We start from the raw sequence: 19,649 nt of genomic DNA on the forward strand, positions 1-19,649 counted from the left end.
ATCTCCTGCAGCTGCAGATAAAGAGAATTGACCAAATTTTCAGGTTATTTCTGAGGATTAATGATCAGATAAAAGAGCTGCTGGATGAATCTGATGCAGCGCCTGGTGTGAAACAGGCAATGTTCCATGCCATTTTCTGTAAAAAATAAATAAATAAATAAGCTAACCATTTAACATAAATATGTACATTTTTACATTTAATTCAGTTAAAAACAGTTTTAGAGAACTAGACTGTTTAAATTCAGTTAAAGTGAATTAAAAACAGTTACAGAAGTGATGTGAAAATATTCTGCAACAAAACACATTTCTGTTTTGTTACAGAAATGTGACAAAAGAAAAAGCAACTCCAAACCACATGTTTTCTTCTTTATTATTACCACTTTATTCTCGTATTTGTCCTTTTTCTCGCAATATTATGACTTTATTCTCAAATTTATTTTATTTTTTCTTAGCCTGGACTTAATATTCTATCTCAGAGATCAAATTTTGAAGAAAAAGAAGCAGAAATGATCACAAACATTCAGGTTTTCGCTTGAATAAAAACACTTTGTAGTCCTCTGATGTGGTTTTGCATTAAAGTTTTAAAAATGTGTTTAATTCTCTGTGTGTAGGCGTGTGCGGGCGTGCGTGTGTGTGTGTGTGGGGGTGTGTGTGTCGCCAAGAGATTAGAGCCTGGTGAGGAAAAGATAAGCAGGCTTATTAAGAGGCCATTAATAAATTTGTTAATGAGCTCTCCATGTAAGACAATAAGAGGGAGAAGGAAATGAAGATCATGCGTCTCAGCGTGTGTGCGTGGGTGTGTGTCATATTCTATATCAACCGTATCTCCAGGCTGTAAGTTATCATTATGAGATGCAGCCTGTGACACACACACACACACACCTCCATTTGCATGAAGAGGGCTTTTAGCGATGCCCTTGTACCCTCAATGACAGTATTTCTGCATAATTCAATAAGTGTGCAGATACACACACACAGGGAAGCCTGCACACACCTAAACACACATCAGGGATTAATTGTTTAATATATAGTTTATGTGAAAATTCTATTACTGGTTTAGATTAAAGAATATTCATGTCTTAGAATGCCCTAGTCAAAGTCCAGACACACGTTTAGCTCGTTATCTGTGGCAGGTCTGCTAAATATGATACGACAGAGAATTAGGGACAGACTAATAACAAGAATAAAGTATAACTAATACAAGGAAAACCGGTCAATAATAGGAGAATAAAGTAGTAAATAATGTGTGAATGAAATCATATCACCAAAATAAAGTTGCAATCTGAGAAAAAAATTGTATGACAATAAAGTTTAAATAATACAAGATTAAAGTGGCAATATAAGGGGGAAAAAGTTGTAATAATACGAGAATAAAGTCATAATATTACTAGAATAAAGTTGTACTACAACAGTTGAAATAATACAAGAAAAAAAAAGTATATTCCGTAAAGTCGAAATAATACAAAACAAAAGTTTTACTAATAGGAAAATAGTGGCAAAAGCATGAAAAAGTCTTGATGTTACCGGAATAAAGTTGTAATATTAGAACAAATTAGTAAATTTATAAGAACTCACAAATAAGGAAATAATCCTTTGACATATTAGCATCTAATTATCAGTAGCAGAACTGTGAAACGATTGAATCTCTCTCAAATAAACCACTTAACTAGAGAAGCTGTGTTCTCATTAAAACCACCTTTTCTCTCATAATTTTATGGCATTTTTTGTAATATTGCATCTTCGTTCTACTAATGTTATGATTTTTTCCTCATAATTAATAAATAATACTTAGCCTGACACTAATGCTCTGTTGTACTAGAGAAATGCCATAAAAGACAAAGAAATGCTTAGAAAGTGTTTCATAGAGAAAATTATTATATTATATAAGCTGTGGATTTATATTTACAGCCATGAACAACTGGAGAAATATTAGAGCGTGAAGCAGCAACTCTGTGATCTGTAGTGTCAGCATGATGTGCAGCCTGGAGTTTGTCCTCTAACAACAAGCTAAAGATGTTTGTCTGAACTTTTCCTCTGTAACAATCAGAGCAGCAGCAGCAGCTTTTCCAGCATGAATAAAAACACGCTGATAACTTTTAACGTTCCTCGTGTGGATGACGCTCAACACACACATCAACACACACATCCAGTGATTTGTCAGGGTTGTTTTACACAGGGTGGTGAGAACCGCCGCAGGCTGGAAACGGAGAAATGCTTTGTGTTGCGCTTAGCGAGTAAAGATTTCTGAGTCGGGTTCGATGGTCAATATATGCCGAGTCGGCGCTTTTCAAGGCTGTGCAACTGGATGTGGAGCAGAGGGAGGACGACTGCAGTTTACAGACAAATGCTGTTATTTTATTCATGCTACACCACATGTAGCGGCGGTGAGGGCTGGATGCACTGCTAGTAGAAAGGCAGTTTGTTTTGATGGCAGAAATGACACCATGATAGAGTTTATTCAGATTTAATTTAACATGTCCTCTAAATTTAAACTAAAAAAATAAGCAAACAGTTTCAATAACCTTATTGCATAAGCTTGCACCTGTGATGCAACCTAGATATTTAGCTATGCAGCTAAATATTTAGATATCAACCTAATTATTTAGTTAGCAAGTTAAATATTTAGCTAATAACCTAAATATTTAGTTAGCAACCTAAATATTTTGCTAGCAATTTAAATGTTCAGTTAGCAAGCTAAATGTTTAGCTAAGAGCCTAAATATTTAGCTAGCAACCTAAATGTTTTGCTAGCAAGCTAGATATGTAGTGACCAAGCTAAATGTTTAGTTATCAAGTTAAATATTGAATTAGCAACCTAACTATTTAGTTAGCAACCTTGATATTGAGTTAGCAAGCTAATATTTAGGTTCAAGCTAAATGTTTAGTTTAAAAATTAAATGCTTAAATATTTATTTTCCAAACTAAATACTTTGCTCCAAATTCAACATTTAGTTTGTAAACTAAATATTGTGAATTAAATATTTTATTTAGTTTGGAACTATGATTTTTTTATATATATATAAAAACGTGGTGAAAATATGACTTTGAAAAATGAACACACATTTTTTTCTGTATGACAGACTAAATAAATCTAAATACTGCTGTTAATTTTTTACTGTGTAACTTTACAAACAGCTCCCAATGCTCTTAGTCTTAACACCAAACAGACACACCTGAAAACCAAACAAACTATTGGAAACATTCTCAGATGCATGATGGGAGACAACACCTAGCAGTCCAATCAGTGAATGTCTTTAACTTCACTGTACACAACTTCGACTCAAGTTCCTGTGCATGAAGATGTAAAATGTAATTACTAAACTTCTGCAATTAGAGCAAAGTAGCCAATGACTCCCTCAACCAGTATCTCATGATCGCCTGGCCTTCCCTCTGATTAAACAGAAAGGAGGCAGAGAAATCAAAGAGCAAAGTAACAGAAGAGAAGTGATCGCCTTATTGGAAAGCTGCCTCCCTCCCCTTTAACCCTCTGCAAGCTCTAATTTATGGAGAAATGGAATCTCTGAGGATTTTAGAAGGAAGCAATTACCTCTGTTTGGCCTTGCTGTAACATGACAGTAATGATCGACCTGACAATAAGTCATTATGGCTTCGCATTTGGATGCGAATCTGCAAGTGACCTGCAAGGCTCCGGTTTAGTCGCTCTCCTGGGAAACACCCAGCACCGAACTGTAGTTTCTCTTCTACTCTGCACAAACTGTGTATAAGAAAAATAATAAAGAATGCGAAATACAAAGATAGAAGGTCTGGTATTAACAGTTTTCAGATTAAGGGGTGTAAAAAGTGTGGCCATTTTCTCTGGAAGATTTTCTCTTCTAGAGAAGAAGAAGATTTTGTCCTTCTTCTTCCAGAGAAAAACAAAATCTTCTCTGGAAGATTTTGTTCAGCCCCTCTAACTAATTTTTTTTTTTGTGGTACAAGACTATTTCTGCTATAATTGATTAAACTTTACCAAATACAGAAATCCCTGACAAAATGAGGAAAATGGATGCAAAAAAGTTTTGGAAAATTGCTTGCTTAATTTAAATTATTAATGTATATTATTGGATATATACAAATAAAAAATGTCATAAGAATTTTTTTTTTAGTTGTTTTTTTTTAAATTGTAATATTATTTCAAACCCGGTTTATAAAATGTGGGTTAATCGAAATAATGAACACAATTTTCTATAATATAGCAACATTAGCATTGTTAGCAGCCAGCAAACAAGTCTCCACACAGGGCTTGCTCTTCTTAACCTGAAGTCAATTATAAACGGACTTTTTAAAACTGAAATACAACAAAAAATATGCATTAATGGCTAATACACTCGTTATAATGCAACACTCAAAACGTTTTTGTAACGAAATATCACAGAATGAAGAGAAACATGTTACTGACTAATAGCCTATCTTAATGTTTACACTCGGAAATTGTGTATATTTCTCTACATTTTATCAACCAACATGTATAAGTGTCTTCCAAAGATATTAATACTTACAAATACGAAGGTTTTCCAAGATACAACGCGTATAGAGTTCATTCATCGTGTTAATTAGCCGTTTACTTTCTCCTAACGGCCTAAATTCTTGTTGACATGGTTACCGGAGAATTATACGTCAAAGATAGTTTGTCGCTAAGAGTTCTCACTCGGTCGTGATTCAGAAAATACACTAGAAAATACTCTCGTTGACAAAGATCGCTTGTAATACAGATGTCCCATTCATATAAAATTTGAACCCCCCCTGAATTTAGTCATAAGTTCATTACAAAATTTATGACTAAATATAAAGTCATAAATATAAAGTTGTAAATTAGTTTATTTCCACTCTAAACTAATTTACAGTATTTTATTGAATAGCGTCACAGTGATGATTTCTAAAATAATTTTGCTCTAATCGGGATATAATGATCACAAAAATGCTCAAATCTCATGCAATTTATCCTCCTGTACTTTATCTGAAGGTGTTGTATTAAATAACAATCCTGCTTATTTTGACTCTGATCCCCTTTTGAGTTGATTCGTTTTGAGCAAACCTCCTGCTGGCAGATAAGATTTACCGCTGTCACATAACCCTATTTCCTCACAGCACCCACATATGGGCAATATTAGATGCATCCATTCAACACATACTAGCATAAATTGGGCATAATCACACATTTTTGTGTGACAGAAGTTTGTACCTCCTTCTCTATCCCTCCAACTGATAATCTAATGTCTGAAGGAAAACCCTGAGTTTAGAGGAATCTCTCCTTCGTACTGCAAAAGAACCTCTTCAAAGATGAGATATTTTCACCGTTTTTACTGCGTGTGTGCGTGTAGGTCGCGCTCTGGCTCGAATCCAGCCTCCCAGATTGATGACACATTAAAGTGAAGGACACGTCATGCAGTTCTGCTCGTGTGAACCACATGGGAGCTGCACACAGGTAGACAAGGTGCTGCAATCAGCAAGGTGTCCCTCACATATCAAAGACACTCGCTGTGGGTCTCACCTTCATTTGCTTAGGTTTGTTTCAAAGCAAGCACAACCATTTATGCGTTAGCTCCGTATTTATTTCCTATTCACAAACACACACAGTGCACAACCTGCTCCAGGCACAACACAGGAATTGAAAATTATATATAAATGTTTATATTGATTGTATTTGTTTGTATTTATAGATAAAATGTATGTAATAATCACATTTTCTGTTACAATTTTTTTTTACATGTTTGACCAAGTTAGTCAAGTCTTTGTCAGTTTCCTTATCATTTATTTTACATTGATTATGTTCCTAATTGCAGTGACTAAACAAAGTAAAATTATGTTGTTTCTACACATTTGACCAAACTCGTGAGATAAGCCTGTCACAATTAGCAACAAAGCAATTAATCGCATGATAAATTAGAACGAGCTTCACAATTTCAATTCTGATTATTAATCATTTTTGAATGGAAATTTAGTTTACAGAGACTTTGTAATCAATTTTAATTATGACTTAGGATGAAGGTGACTTTTCTTTCCGTTTTATTTTTTGTGTTTAATTGCCATGTTTTATTTTGAATATTTAAAGTATCTTGCAGTTGTAGTGTTAACTCTTCTTTACAAAATAAAAGTTTATCAATGTTGTAGAGGGAAAAGTTGCATTATTAATCCATTATCAACATATTATCAAAACAACAATATTATTGCCAGCCACTGCGATCTTCTGCTAGAGATGTTTGACTGACAGACCGGCCCACCAAGTCATGTTTGCACGTTTTCAGTTAACAATAGTCGCCCCACTGTTACCAACTCAGTGACTTTCTTGCTATATTTAGAAACATTTCAAAGAAATTGTATCGGACAAAATCTAAATCTGCAGGTCGGGCTTTTTAAAGATGGCTGGTCGGCCAGAAAACTGCATTTACACCCATATTATGAAGTCTCTAAACAAACAGACCAAACCTTCAAAATGAAAGCTTATGTCATCCAGTTTTTGGTAGAAAGAGAGAAAAACAATAAATTATGCAAATGGAAACTTGGCTATGTTCACATTGTAGGCCTTAATGCTCAGTTCTGATTTAGTTTGTATTTTATTTCTTTCTTTCTTTTGCATAGCCGTTCACTTCCAAACATACGGGACCTGTATGTGATCGCCAGTGTGAACTGCAAACGACCTGAAAGTGTCCCGCATGCGCAGTAGAGGCCCAACAACGTCACACAGACAGGTCGTTCTCAGTGCCAACCGCCATAAAAGAGGAGAAGAAGAAGCAGTGCTCAGTGTTTGCGGAAGTAAACATGGATGCCAAACAGCATTTTTACGGTTTTAAAGTTGTTATCCAACCGGAATAAGCATATTAATAACATAATCCTCATCATCGTTCATTATGGTTGTTTTTCTTCCCGTTTTGCGTATCAGGACGCAGAATAATGACGTTCGTCGAGTAACAAAGACGGTCCGGTCGGATGACTCTGACTTGGCTGCGCAAATTCACGTTATATATGAAAAGATAAAGATACATATTGGATTTAGGAACACATAATCAATTGGCCTGTGTTGTTCAGACGGCCATAAAACGATGAGATCAGGTCGCATTTGGACAAAACTAAGTCCGATTTGGTCACTTAACGCTGGAGTGAACGTAACCTTTAATTTATCTTGTGATCTATCTATTTATTGTTTATAGAAAAACTAGAAATGAGTAAGTGATGATTTCTAAGTTTCTTTCCCAGAGGTCTGGTCTGTTGCAGCAGCTGTCAGTAACTCCCTCTCCTCCCCGCTGCCTCTGTGATCAAAGTAAATTAGCTCGTAATCAGATACATACGCAAGCAGAAAAGCATGCAGTCTTTTCCCATAAGGCCAGTTTGTTATGTGGTTTCACGGACAGCAGGTGTGTGAGAGGTTAACACACACACACGCACAGAGAGAGAGAGAGAGGGGGAGCGGCATGGTGTGATTTAAAGAGCTGTCTTCTGGACAGTGTTGCTCCGGTCAGGGACGCTGTGGCGGCGCTGAGAGAGAGATCAGGCTCTCCACACTTCGCTGGGATTCCAGCTCCTCATCTCCCCTCCACGTTTTGCCACGCAGCCCTGCACCGCCGTCGCCATGTGGCACGCGTCCCGCTCAGCTGTGCACGCAAGCCATGCGGCAAATTGATCGCATGTGAAATGCTAATGCGGGCTTTACTGTCCTCTGCATGTTAATATCGCAATTTGAGCCATAAGATATCGATTAAAAGGGCCAGCGCACTCTTCTTGTGACATTGAGGACACTGAGGTTTAAGAGCTCTGAAGATGTGGCATGCTTGGGTAGATAAAATGTGCGCGGCACAATCTCAGCTGGAGGTCATTTCAAGTGTAGAGCCACCAGATCCGAGGTCCCTCTGCTTCATTGCCCTGCTCTAATTACACTTTGGTGATGTCTGCGCGGATCTGTGCCAAGAACGATCCACATAGAGTCCAAGCAGCTCCTCTTGTTCTGAGAGAAACCAAACATACACCAGATATGACAGGCTGATAGAAATGAAAGCGGTTTGGAGGGAAAACAATGATCACCAAATGTCCAAATTATGAGTTATGTCTGCAGTTGAGGCTGGTTCAGAGAAAAGAGTGAGTCTGGTTGACTTATGGTGACGTATAATATAAAGTACAGAACAGGTTGGCTGTCATCAACAAACTTCTGGGAAATTGTAAAACAGCCGAAACACAAATTTTTTTTTTTAAAGTTGCTTTGATTGAGAAATCCGTTAATCTCCATGGCAACAATTTGGCTGTGGAAAACGCCTGGGTGGACATAACTCCGCCTTCTAGACGCAGCTCCTCCTCAGTGCTGCCGTTCAAATTCAAAAATACTTTAAATAGGCTTTTTTTTTTTGCTCTTTCAGGCGTCTCTTCCAAGCTACCAAGACTCCATCTCACAGAGCAGCTCCTTCAGACTAGCCAGAAGTAATTAGCAAACACCTGGTGGAACTATGCATCTTATTTTATGAGCTTAAATGTTGGTAAAAACCCGTGTGAAAGGGTTGATAGAGGAGCGGTGTTGTGATGAGCCAGAGTTTTTAAAGAGACCCGATTTCAATCAGGAAATAAAATTTTATTGAAATCATATTTGATTAATGTAGTATTTTTCTAACGACTGGAGCTAACATAGTTGCTTGATTTGGCTATAAAATGGAAAATACATAAAACTGCCCCTACATATTTTACTGATATAGATATTAATATCAGATCGGTGCATCTCTAGTAGTAACTAGACCAAAATTACTTGGTAAGATTTGGTGTTTTTGCAATGAAACGTTGTTGAGTGGGTAAAATCTCCAACAGGAAGTCAATAGCAGAGGGTCTGAACAAAACGCAGATTTTTTTACCAAACTAGCTGACATGGCCATCGTTATATTGTGACTGGGCCAAAGACGAGATGATTAGGCACAGCGAGAGACGAGAGCCGGAAAGACCCTGGGACAGACAGTTATAAGAGTCTAGATGTCCTTGAGATGATAAGTGTGGAGGGGGATCAAGGCTGTGGCGAAGAGGGAGAGAGAAGAAAGGGAGGTTAGAATGAGAGAAGAGGAGTGAGGTGATGGATTGAAAGGAGGGAGGAAGATAAAACAGTCCTCACTAAGCGTGGATTTTCCACAGCGTCCGCCCAGAGATGAGACAGTAAATTTCCCCGGATTCAGTGTGCGCTCTCCAAACGCCGCTGCACATTATTGATAAATCAGTATGTGTTAATGAGAGAAGCCAATGTGGTCTGATGAATCATGACACAATGAGCCTTAAACACACACACACACGCACACACACACACACACACACACACACGCACACACACACACACACACACACACACGCACACACACACAGAAAACGGAGAGTGTGTGACACACAGAAACTAATTTGCAGCACCAGGACGGACACTTAGCCCCTTCGCCGCAACAACAGCAACTCCGAGTGTTATTCCAGCCTGTTAACATTGAGCTATTTCTGTTTGATATCCAATAGGCGGCTTATCATCCTCAGTAGATTATATCACACACACACACAGAAAGCCGGGGTGAAATTATCTCTCACCTACACTCCCTTCCTCAATTATCACAGAATCTCATCATTTGTTTGTGTTTGTGTCTGCTGATTTATTAGTTTTTCTAAATGTGTGTGGGTGTGTTTTATTTTGCTGTGATTCTTGGTACCTGTGTGTGTGTGTGTGTGTGTTGTTGCAGGGCGAGATGACCTTGTTATAAGCTGAGTGGGCTGTAGTGCCGGGGCATCATTAGTATGGGTTAGGTTAGCCGGTGTTTGTGTGTGTTTGTGGAGGTTAGAGGGTAACACAGAGGGGGAGAGATGGGGAATAGCCACATAAGAGCGAACCAAAGGGTCAAAAAGGGACACACAAATTTGTCACCACCACCATCCGTCACATAGAGGCAACAACTGTTTGAGGAAACACACACACACAAACACACACATGCATTTGCTATATTGTAACACCTCCTCCTCTCCTACAATAGCTTCAAATGGCCTTCAGCAGCACAAAGGGAGCCTGAACAATCCGGTCCCAATGTAATGACGCAGTAACAGACAGCGTTAGATGCATGATAACGTCTACACACAGGGAAAGATGTGGGCTTAAAATGGAGAGAACAGATTTTTACACCGGAATCTAACAATGTGCTGATACACTGAGGGTGCATTCACACCAGTTTAATCTAACTGGTTCATTTGGGGAGATGTGAACGCGCAATTGGACTCTGGTCCGCCCAAAAGCCTCGGTCTCGGTTCGGTTGAAGTGAACTCTGGTGCGGTTTGAATGCATATATGAAGTGGACTATTTACCCTGGGCATTCTGGGTAAATATAATCAAAACACACGGAAGAAATTATTTGTGGTCTTTTGCCAAAGACTGAAGTACCAAGTGCCCGATCTACCAATGAGTTAAATTGAGTAAAGCTAACAGCTAATCTGAGTATAGCTAAAAGCGAATCTGAGAAAAGCTAAGGGTTAATCTGAGTAAGGCTAACTTCCCTAATTGTTTTGTAAGCTAATTTACATAATTGTTTTATGGTGTTTAAGACCCATCTAGAGACATGCATTGCAAATTAGCTAAGGGAATAAATGTTTGTGTTTATATGTAACATTTGTCTCCATGTAAAGAAATAATAAAAAAGAAACAATTTCTCTGAGTTAAGCTATCAGCAAATTAGAGTCAAGTTAAAATCTAGTCAGATTCAAGCTAACAGTTAATCAGAGTCTTGCTAACTACTAATCTGAGTTAAGCTAACAGCAGTGCAAAATGCCTGGGTGTTAGCTTGACAGCTAATCACAGTGAAGCTAACATCACCTCTGAGTAAATCAAACAGCTAATCTGGGTCAAGCTAACAGCTAATTTGAGTCAAGATAACTGCTTATCTTAGTCCAGCAAAGGTAAATATGTGAAAACCAGCTCTAAATTCAATATTACAGAGAAATTTACTAACTTAATATCTAGTCCATAAAATTGTGATTAGATGCAGTCACTCATTTTTTAAATTGGTACGTGTTGAAATCACAAATACTTACGGTAAAACAATGGCATGCCAGAACATATTTTACCATCCAGATGGAGATGGCAAAAAAACAAAGACATTCTACAGATTCAAAACAAGACTGCTACTACTGCCAATATTTTCAAGATAGAAAAATGACAAATATTAACAAAATTAACACAGAACTGTTTGACTAATATTTCAAATATATAGCAAACGGTTTCTCAGCTGAGCCATAATGTTAAAGAAAGATGTGATAGAGCACAATATTTTATTAAAACATGCCACTGTTATTCTCTGGCCAGTCAATGGAAGGCATTTAATGGCATAGTGATGGCAAACTGTAAGCAGGCCACTGAAGTTATGCCAGCAGGAGGAAGAAGAGAAGAAGGAGGAAGAGGAGGACACGACTTAGGAATATTCTAGTCGATTATTCTTGGCCAAGGGTCAAACGTGGCCTAAGGATGAAGCTCAGCGAGGGAGGAAGAAACTCACAGATGAGGAGAATTCACTCATACACACATATTCATGGCCAGAGGTCAGAAGTGTCCTACATACACCGGAGTGGAAAAGTATTTCCCCATTATAGTCTTCTTTACTGTCATACTTAGTAGTTTCAGATCATCACAAAAATTTATCCCAGGCAAATACAGACTGATAAATACAAAACAGTCTTCAGATGATTTTGTTTATTGAGAATAAAAAGCTACCAAGTCAAACCTCGCTAGGTGATAACTGGCGGTAACTGGCAGTAGCTGAATTTCCATTGACCATAAAATAATACAAAATCAAAGAAATTTGCGTCATGGAATCACTGTAAATTAGAAAATAAAATTAATTTTCAATAAAACGTTTTTGCACTAGGATGAGGTGATTTTTCTGCCATTTCAAAGCCCTTTTTGTGCATCACACGAGTCACATGATCAACAGCAGGATGTCACTACTGACAGAAACCACAAAGAAGACAACAGGAAGTAGTTGGAGCATGATGGTTGGTTTTTGTTGTTCTTTTTGGACAATAACTGTGTGCAAAACTATGTTGATGTTTCACTAATGTCAAAAAAACCCAACACAATTTTACAATTGTGGTGTTTCCAGTAAATAAAAAAATTGCACGTGACTGTGTTCAAACATGCTGCACCATCATTTCTACCACTTCCTGTTGTCTTCTTTGTGGTTTCCGCCAGTAGTAACATGCAGTTTTTCACTTGTGTGATGTGAAAAAAGTGTCTCCAATGCAGTTTTACAAAATACATAAATTTTCATACAGTCAAAAAAACCACTCACTTCAGCTTTTTCATAATTGGTTTATATTGAGCAAATATTTTTGTTCATAATTCCAATTTATGCAATTATATGGTCAATGGAAACGCAGTTAATGTACAGTTGGTTTCATATATTTAACGAAACACCTGTTGCTACCATGATTTTTGATGATTTATCACATCAACAAGCTTATTCATGTGTGATTTTTATTTAGCTTCTTACTTAATAGAAACACCATAATTGCGAAATTGTGTTTTTTCGAAACAAATCTTAAGATAATTTTGTGGATCAACAAGAATGCAGAAAGTGGTTTCTGGACGGTAAGTCAACAACCAAACGCGCTGGAATTCCGTTTGGGTTGCTAGGTAACGGGGCTGGGGTCTCCTGAGGTTGCTAGGTAACGGCGCAGTGCCCCTGGAATGTGACTTAACAACTGGGAGGTTTTTGAAACGTCTTATTTTCCAGACACCCAAAAATTTTTTTATTACCAAAGCAACAGTTGGGTAGACTTTTTTTAAGCGCCTGGGCTGTTTTTTAGAAATAGTTGAGAACAAAATGGAAATATAAAAACATGCAAAATGTGAATTTTCCGTAATATGTTCCCTTTGGAAAGGTTTGGATAGTGCTTTTCAGTTAATGAAATGCTTGTTTTAAAACTGCATTTTGTATTTACTTGTTTGATGATTTTAAACACCTAAGCCGAACAAAACCAAGCAAAAATAGAGAAAATCTTCTAATCTTGTTCAATACTGCATACTAAATACTCAGAAAGCTCAAGGGAAAGATGGAGATTAATGTTCATTCACACACACTCAGTCATCTCTGCGCTTTTATGGATAAATATGTCATATGTAGCCCAATTTCAACTGAATCCATATGAAGCTGAGAGGTTGTTCGAGTGCAAATTAGTCCAAACAATAGCTATTATTCACGTGTGGCCTTTTCTCAAAGAGCCCTCACTGCCACGGCCTGTCCAACAAATTTTACAACCATAATTACAATAAGAGAGCGGTTGCCTCCATAGCAGCTGCTGCTTCCCCGTTAGAGGTTCCCCGCGTAATTATCATGATGAACTTGGCATACTCAGGTAATAAATACCACAAGTCACTCACACACAGCTGCTCTTACACAAGGTGGAAGGCGACACACACACATTATGTGAAAATGGAGTCAGGTAGAAGAAGGAGCAGCAGTCAGGAAACCAGGAAATGGGTAATAACATGAAAACATGCTCCACGCGAAGACTGGGTCTATTCAAAGTATCATAAATGAATGTTCCTTTCATGTGGAGAGCAGAAAAAACTAATTAAACTACCCCCCAAAAATTATTTAGACAAATAAAGCAAGAAGAAACTAACTAAAAAAACCCCAAAAAACAATTATCAGAAGAAACTTTGTACTGTGATGTAATATTTACAATATATTCTAAATGGCAGTATTTGTGATATGTTGTTAAAGTACTGCATCACTGATAAGTGGTACTATTAAACAAATTATATCTAATCATAATTTCAATCGAAAAGAGAATAACAAAAATTCAAAGAAATGCTGTAATAACTCCTCCACACCTGTAGATGGCGGTAATGTCTACATAGTCAACCAATCAAATTACAAAATAAATGCTGTGAGTTGTGTTATTTTTGACATAATTTTAGCATTTTTTTTATTTTAATTAAACTGACTATGGCACAACAGAGACAGATGGATGTAAGAAAATAAAAAAGAAAACATCTAAAAGTTTTAGTTTCTACCTACATTCATAACGCGGAGGCAATGTAGCTAGCAAGGAGGATTTAACATTAATATACATTTAAAACTTTTACTCTGAAACATCAGCAACAATTTCAACATAGTATAAGCATATATGTGAGGTTTATGCTGCATATCTCAGTTTTTCTCATTAAAAAAGTGAAATTTTCATGTAGACTGGAGGCTCAAACACAGAAAAACTGATTGTTTTCCAAAATATTTACTAATGTTCACTGAATTATTTCCTCGGGGGATTTAATGTCTATCTTACTAACACCAAACTGTTACAGCAACATTAATAAAACGTTACTTTGCTGTTATCTTACATGGTATTACCTCCTAAAATTTCAGATTAAAGTTGTACTGAAGCATTAATAGCTTTATCAGCAGCTTTGTTTTCATCCAATTGTCAAGTGAATCTCGAGCGAAATTTTAAAATGTAGAGAAGAAGAAGAAGAAGAAAAAAAATGTGAATTAAGCCTAATATACAGGAAGTAGAGGTTGAAAACTGGCATAAACTACTCAGAACTTAGTTAGGAAATGTGCTTCCAAAAAAATCCAAAAACCACCTCAAGCGTACGTAACAATTTTTGGTGAAACTGAGAAACTTATTTTAAAAAAATGTTAAAACTCCATCAACATTTTCTAATGCGATACTTAAAAAAAAATGCTGATGGAAACTCAGTTAAAAATGGACATAAGTATAATGATAATAATTTATTCAAAATGTTGATTTTTCTCTCTACTTAATCTCAACATTTATCAGATAAATTTAGTGTGTAAGAGAAGCACTTTATTTGGTTTCACATTCAGTAGTGCTCTCTAATGAATGAAAACAGATTAAGCTGAAATTATAAGACTGATTTGATTAAAACCATCTAATAGCAGCTCATTAAAAAAACAGTTAAACTGAGAGACCATCCAATCATCGATCTGTTCATCATACTGAGGGTCAATGGAGCCTTTTACCCAATCAGACGACTTTTTCCCATGGTGGGAAACGTCTTCCCTCCATCTAAACACCAATAAGACCAAAAATATCATTATTGATTTTAGGAGGAAAACCCAGAAAGCACAAAGTCACTTCAGTCAAAGGTGAAGTCGTTCATCTGCTTCATCTGCTTAAGGAAACTCTGCCATTTTTATATTAACCATGTTTTACCGTGTCTTTATTGAGATTTATCCTTTTAATTGGTGTCATGATTTAACACCAAGGACTTCCCTTCAGTAGAATTATTATGAGGAAAAAGTCAAAAAATTGTTTTTCAGTGGCTCTAATCCTCTTCCCTATGTAAACAATAACTTATTTGTCATTTATGTGAATGAAACACATTTCTATTTAGCAAAATCAAAAGTAATTTGGGCAGATTTCTTTGGTGTTTAGATAGAAGACATGGACGAACATGTTTTCTCAAATATATAGTCTGTGTTTAAACTGAAGTGGCAACAGCAAAGTCTAAACCAGGGCTGTCCAAACTTTTTTGCCAACTGGGCCAAAATTGTCAACTCCAAAGAAGTCATGGGCCAAAAAACCCAACGTAACATCACGCAAATAAAGTAGCTCGATATTTATTGTAGATCAAAAACTTGGAAGTGATTTTTATAATGATGTTTTAGGGTCATTGTAGGTAGAAAAAAGGGAGCAAATAAATTTCCAGCAAAAACTCATAAAATATTTGATTAATCTCAGAAATTATCTGAAAAAGTTGGAAAGTTTCTAGAAAAACGTTCAAAAGAAAATTTTCGACATTTGAAATTTTCCACGTTTTTTTCAGAAAATTTCTTATGTTGATCTAAAAATGTGATTTTCTAAAAGATAATTTTCTTGTTTTTTCTAGGAATTTTATGAGATTACTCTCTAACGTTATGACTTTTTTGGTCAACAATTTACTGCCTTTTTTTCTACAACTGCCCTAATACAGCATAGCAGATTTTGCATGTTTGCTTTATTAAAGGAAAGAAATCTAGTTTCCAGTTTCTTTCTGAATAAATTTATTATCAGTAATAAGAAAAGGATTTGGGTCTCTCTCTTTCATAATGCTTGCTATATTTAGCCAAGTGTAAGAAAGAATAAAAGCTGATTTGGGTGCCACAAAGTTGACTTTCAGTAAAAGTCTCTTGGTTTTACCTTTTGTTAAAGTTAGAAAAACAAGAATACTGTGCGTTGTACATTACATTTTCCTGTGTAAGAAAATTATGTTGGTAACAATTTTTACCCTAATTACAAATTAAAAGTCTCATCTGTAAAATTTTTTAATTGCTGTTTGGGGGCCTCACAAAATAAGTCCAAGGGCCCCTGGGCCACAGTTTGGACACCCCTGGTCTAAACTAATGTAACCATGTTTTTGAAATGGTTTTATATTTGAAGAATTACGCTGCAAAAACACCAAATCTTACCAAGTATTTTTGATTTCTAGTACAAATATCTTGTAAGGCTTGAAATAAGACTAAAATAACTTATAAGTAACTTTTTAGCACAATATAGTAGCTTGTTTTAAGTAAATAATTTCTTAATATTCTTTTTAAAAAGTATTAGTTCCACTGGCAGATTATTTTACTTATGTCTCATTATAAGTAAAATAATCTGCCAATGGAAATAGTAGTTTTTCACCAATATTAAAGAGTTATTTACCTAAAACATGTCCCTATATCTTGCTTAAACGTTACTTATTTGTTATTTTATTATTTCAAGTGTACTAAATACTTTAAGATTTTTTTGTTTTTGCAGTGATATTATATGGTTTCAACCTTTAAAACATGCCCAAAATGCCCAAAACTAATCACACAGCAGAAAAAAAGGTAAATATACGGCAAAAGCTTAGATAAAACCGAAGCAAAATTGTTCTCTTCATTGGTTTGTAATAACCACAATTAGCTGCAACACATGTAAAAGTGTGTGAGCTGCCTTCACTAAAGCCCTGGCAGAGTACCGGCCTTTCAGAATCAGAAATGAGACGTCTCTTGACATTTTTATTTAGCGCTGTGTATCACTATCGGTTAGAGCCAAGTTCACCGTGTGCCTCCAGATTTACCAGCATGTGTCCGTGTGCTGACACGTGCCCCAACAGAGCCATCTCTGCAGTCACAACGCGGTGGTCAGTGTAACTGAACCGTGCACGTTAAGCTGGAGTTTACTCCCCTTCCTGCTGATGCTGTTATGCAGAGCTGTGAAGAAGGATTGGTTGGGACGTTTTCCAGATTCAGATTAAGTTCTGAAGTCTGAAATTAAAGGGCTGTGCATGTACTCTGGTGAGGCTTTCCGGTTCAGGATTAATCAAAATCCTTTTAGCTGTAAAACTCAGCAAGGAAGGACAGAAAGTCAACTCACCCGGTCTTTTTTCCATTTTTCTCCCTCGACTGCCACATAGTCGAACTTTCGATATCAATATGAGGATTTGTTTCTGGCAGAGCGACTTGTTGCTCTTTGGGCACGGCTTGCGCTTGCTGGCAATCTGCCGGTTTGCTTGGGGGTCCTTGACCTCCCTTCGCTGGCGAATGAGGGAGCTGGCGAGAGCGGCCATCTTCCCAGCGCCGAGCCTTACCCCTCTTCGCCGGCCTTTGGCGGCTCGGTGGCGCCCAGGGGTCCAGGGGTTCCTCGGGCGACCCCCACCGCCCGCTCACCCAGCACGTTGAAGCACCGCTGAGGGGAAAGCTGCAGATTGGACGAAGACGTTGGGGTGGTTCCGATTCAGGACGGTCCAAAGAAATAAGGAGGAAGATGTGAAAACAAGGGTGGCTACTTCAAAATCCCGTAAAGATTCGATGAAAGCAGGTGAAGAAGGTGAAGAAATAGATGATTTTTTTGGTTTGAAGTCACCGATCTTCTGCTGGGACGAGCCATTTCCAATTCCCCCGAGAGCAATCCCGGCTCCGGCCAAGTTCAGCTCAACCAAGTCCAAAAGGACACCGAACCATCCGCCACATCATGAGCCCAAACACAAATCAGTCCAGATTTCAGCCCCTTCACCTTCTGTCCTTCACCAGTAAAATTTCTCCATCCGTGACCGCGTCGGAGCAAGACGAGTCAGAAGAAGCACTCCCGTCCGGCCCGTGTTATCAGGTCTGCAAGCTTGTCAAGGGACGCGGTCCTTGATGAATGGAGCGTGCCTTGATTCCAGGCTCTCTCTCTAGCTCCCCTGGCATCACCCCTCCGATCACTTGCGCGCTGAGAGAAGAAGGAAAAAGAGACACAAAGGCTTGATGAATCCACTACTGCCCAGAGACAGAGGTGACATTCAAAAACAAGCGAGAAAGAATGCAGGGAAGAGGGAGGGGGGTTCAAGAAGAAGAGCATTCAGTCTCTCGTATTCCCCCCTTCTGTCCGATCGAGCTCTCCAACTCTGAGAGCGGAGCGCGGCGCTGTGTCCTTCAGCCAGGCATGCCGCCTCACAGCAGGGGGACAGGGGATGAATGAATGTAGAGGAGGAGATGAGATGACGAGGGTGGGGGTTAGTGGAGTGATCTTGCAGGTAGATGTGCCTTACTCTCATGCGCGTGTCTCCGCTGGAGGGGGACAGTGGTCCGGTCCGGTTGGGGCGCAGGGGTGTCCATGAATGTGTGGAGAGGAGTCAGTGGTCGGGGGGCAACCTCTCTGAATGCGCACGTGTAGATGGAGCGGTGGCACAAGGTGAAGGTGTGTGACAGAGGCATGTGAAGGGGTGAGTGTGTGTGTGACTCGGCGTCTCATTCCCTGTTCACAGTGCATTACTGAGCGAGTATGCTTCACACACACACGCCAACGCACACACACACACACAGTCCCGCTCTCTCTCTTTAATTCATTTCCCTGAACACTCCTCTTTCTCTTTCCCATTTCTCCTCCCCCTCCGTCTTTCAGATCCCGCCTTCCACGTCGGAGATTTTAGGTCCCACCTATCGCCTGGGTCGGGGTTGGGTTGGGTCGGGCTTGGCGGGGGTTGGTGGGGTACCCCTGGCTCCACCCTTTCTCCCCCTCAACACCACGCTCTGAATGATGTTGGCTTAAAGAGACAAACTGAGCCAGCCTGTCAGTGCTGAGCTCTGGAAAGGACGTAAAGATGCCGTGACACAGTCTGGGCCAGTCACCAACCTTACGTCACCGCCGTCATGTACGCCAAACACTAAAACGCTCCATCAAACACTTGTACCGCCTGGCTTAACATGACAAGAAGTCGGATTTGACCGGATATGAACAAGGACCTTTGCACAAAAACTCTGGTCTACAGCGATCCCGGCTGCTTGTTGTAGGTAGTTCTAAAGCCAACTTTCAGTAAGTCAAAGATCTGAATGCGAGTATTTGACTGTTTCTCTTTTTTATGCTTTGGTGATCACCTGATGATTCATAACTTGTAAAATTATGAGTGTTAAATGGGATTTTATCATGTTTTTGGTCCAAGACACCCATGTAAATGAGATTTTAAAACTCAGAGTGTTGCTGCCGCTTTAAGGTCACCTATTATGCTTAATCAAACAACTTAGGATAAGTCTATTGGCTAAAATGAGTCTTAATAATGAGGTTGTATTCTGGTAAGTTCTGTTTTGAGTTCCTTTCAGAACCAGCCGTTTTAGTCACTTCAAATAAGCTGCTGTTGCTGGCTGCGCCCCCCAACTCAACTTTTACACTCGCACATGAAAATGGCTGCAAACAGATGTGCAATTACACAACCATATTCCT

The 19,649-nt window shown here is 38.3% G+C and overlaps 1 protein-coding gene across 2 annotated transcripts in view; it reads right to left on the reverse strand.

Annotated features, from left to right (window-relative positions):
• fgf11 (fibroblast growth factor 11) overlaps window positions 1-18,686 on the reverse strand; it is a 79,863-nt gene extending 61,177 nt beyond the window's left edge. Inside the window, exons 1-2 of one of the 2 annotated variants that reach the window (XM_023345540.1) lie at window positions 18,481-18,686; window positions 17,325-18,161 (exon numbers count right to left, since the gene is read on the reverse strand). In XM_023345540.1, the coding sequence (XP_023201308.1) occupies window positions 17,325-17,517 (193 nt within the window). In that variant the 5' untranslated portion in view covers window positions 17,518-18,161; window positions 18,481-18,686. Of the gene's footprint in view, window positions 1-17,324 lie in introns of both variants that reach the window. The other variant, XM_005810403.2, reaches the window with a different exon arrangement.
• Between the last annotated feature and the right edge of the window lie 963 nt (window positions 18,687-19,649).

This window comes from Xiphophorus maculatus, chromosome 14 (genome assembly GCF_002775205.1).
Source record: "Xiphophorus maculatus strain JP 163 A chromosome 14, X_maculatus-5.0-male, whole genome shotgun sequence".
NCBI lineage: Eukaryota > Metazoa > Chordata > Actinopteri > Cyprinodontiformes > Poeciliidae > Xiphophorus > Xiphophorus maculatus.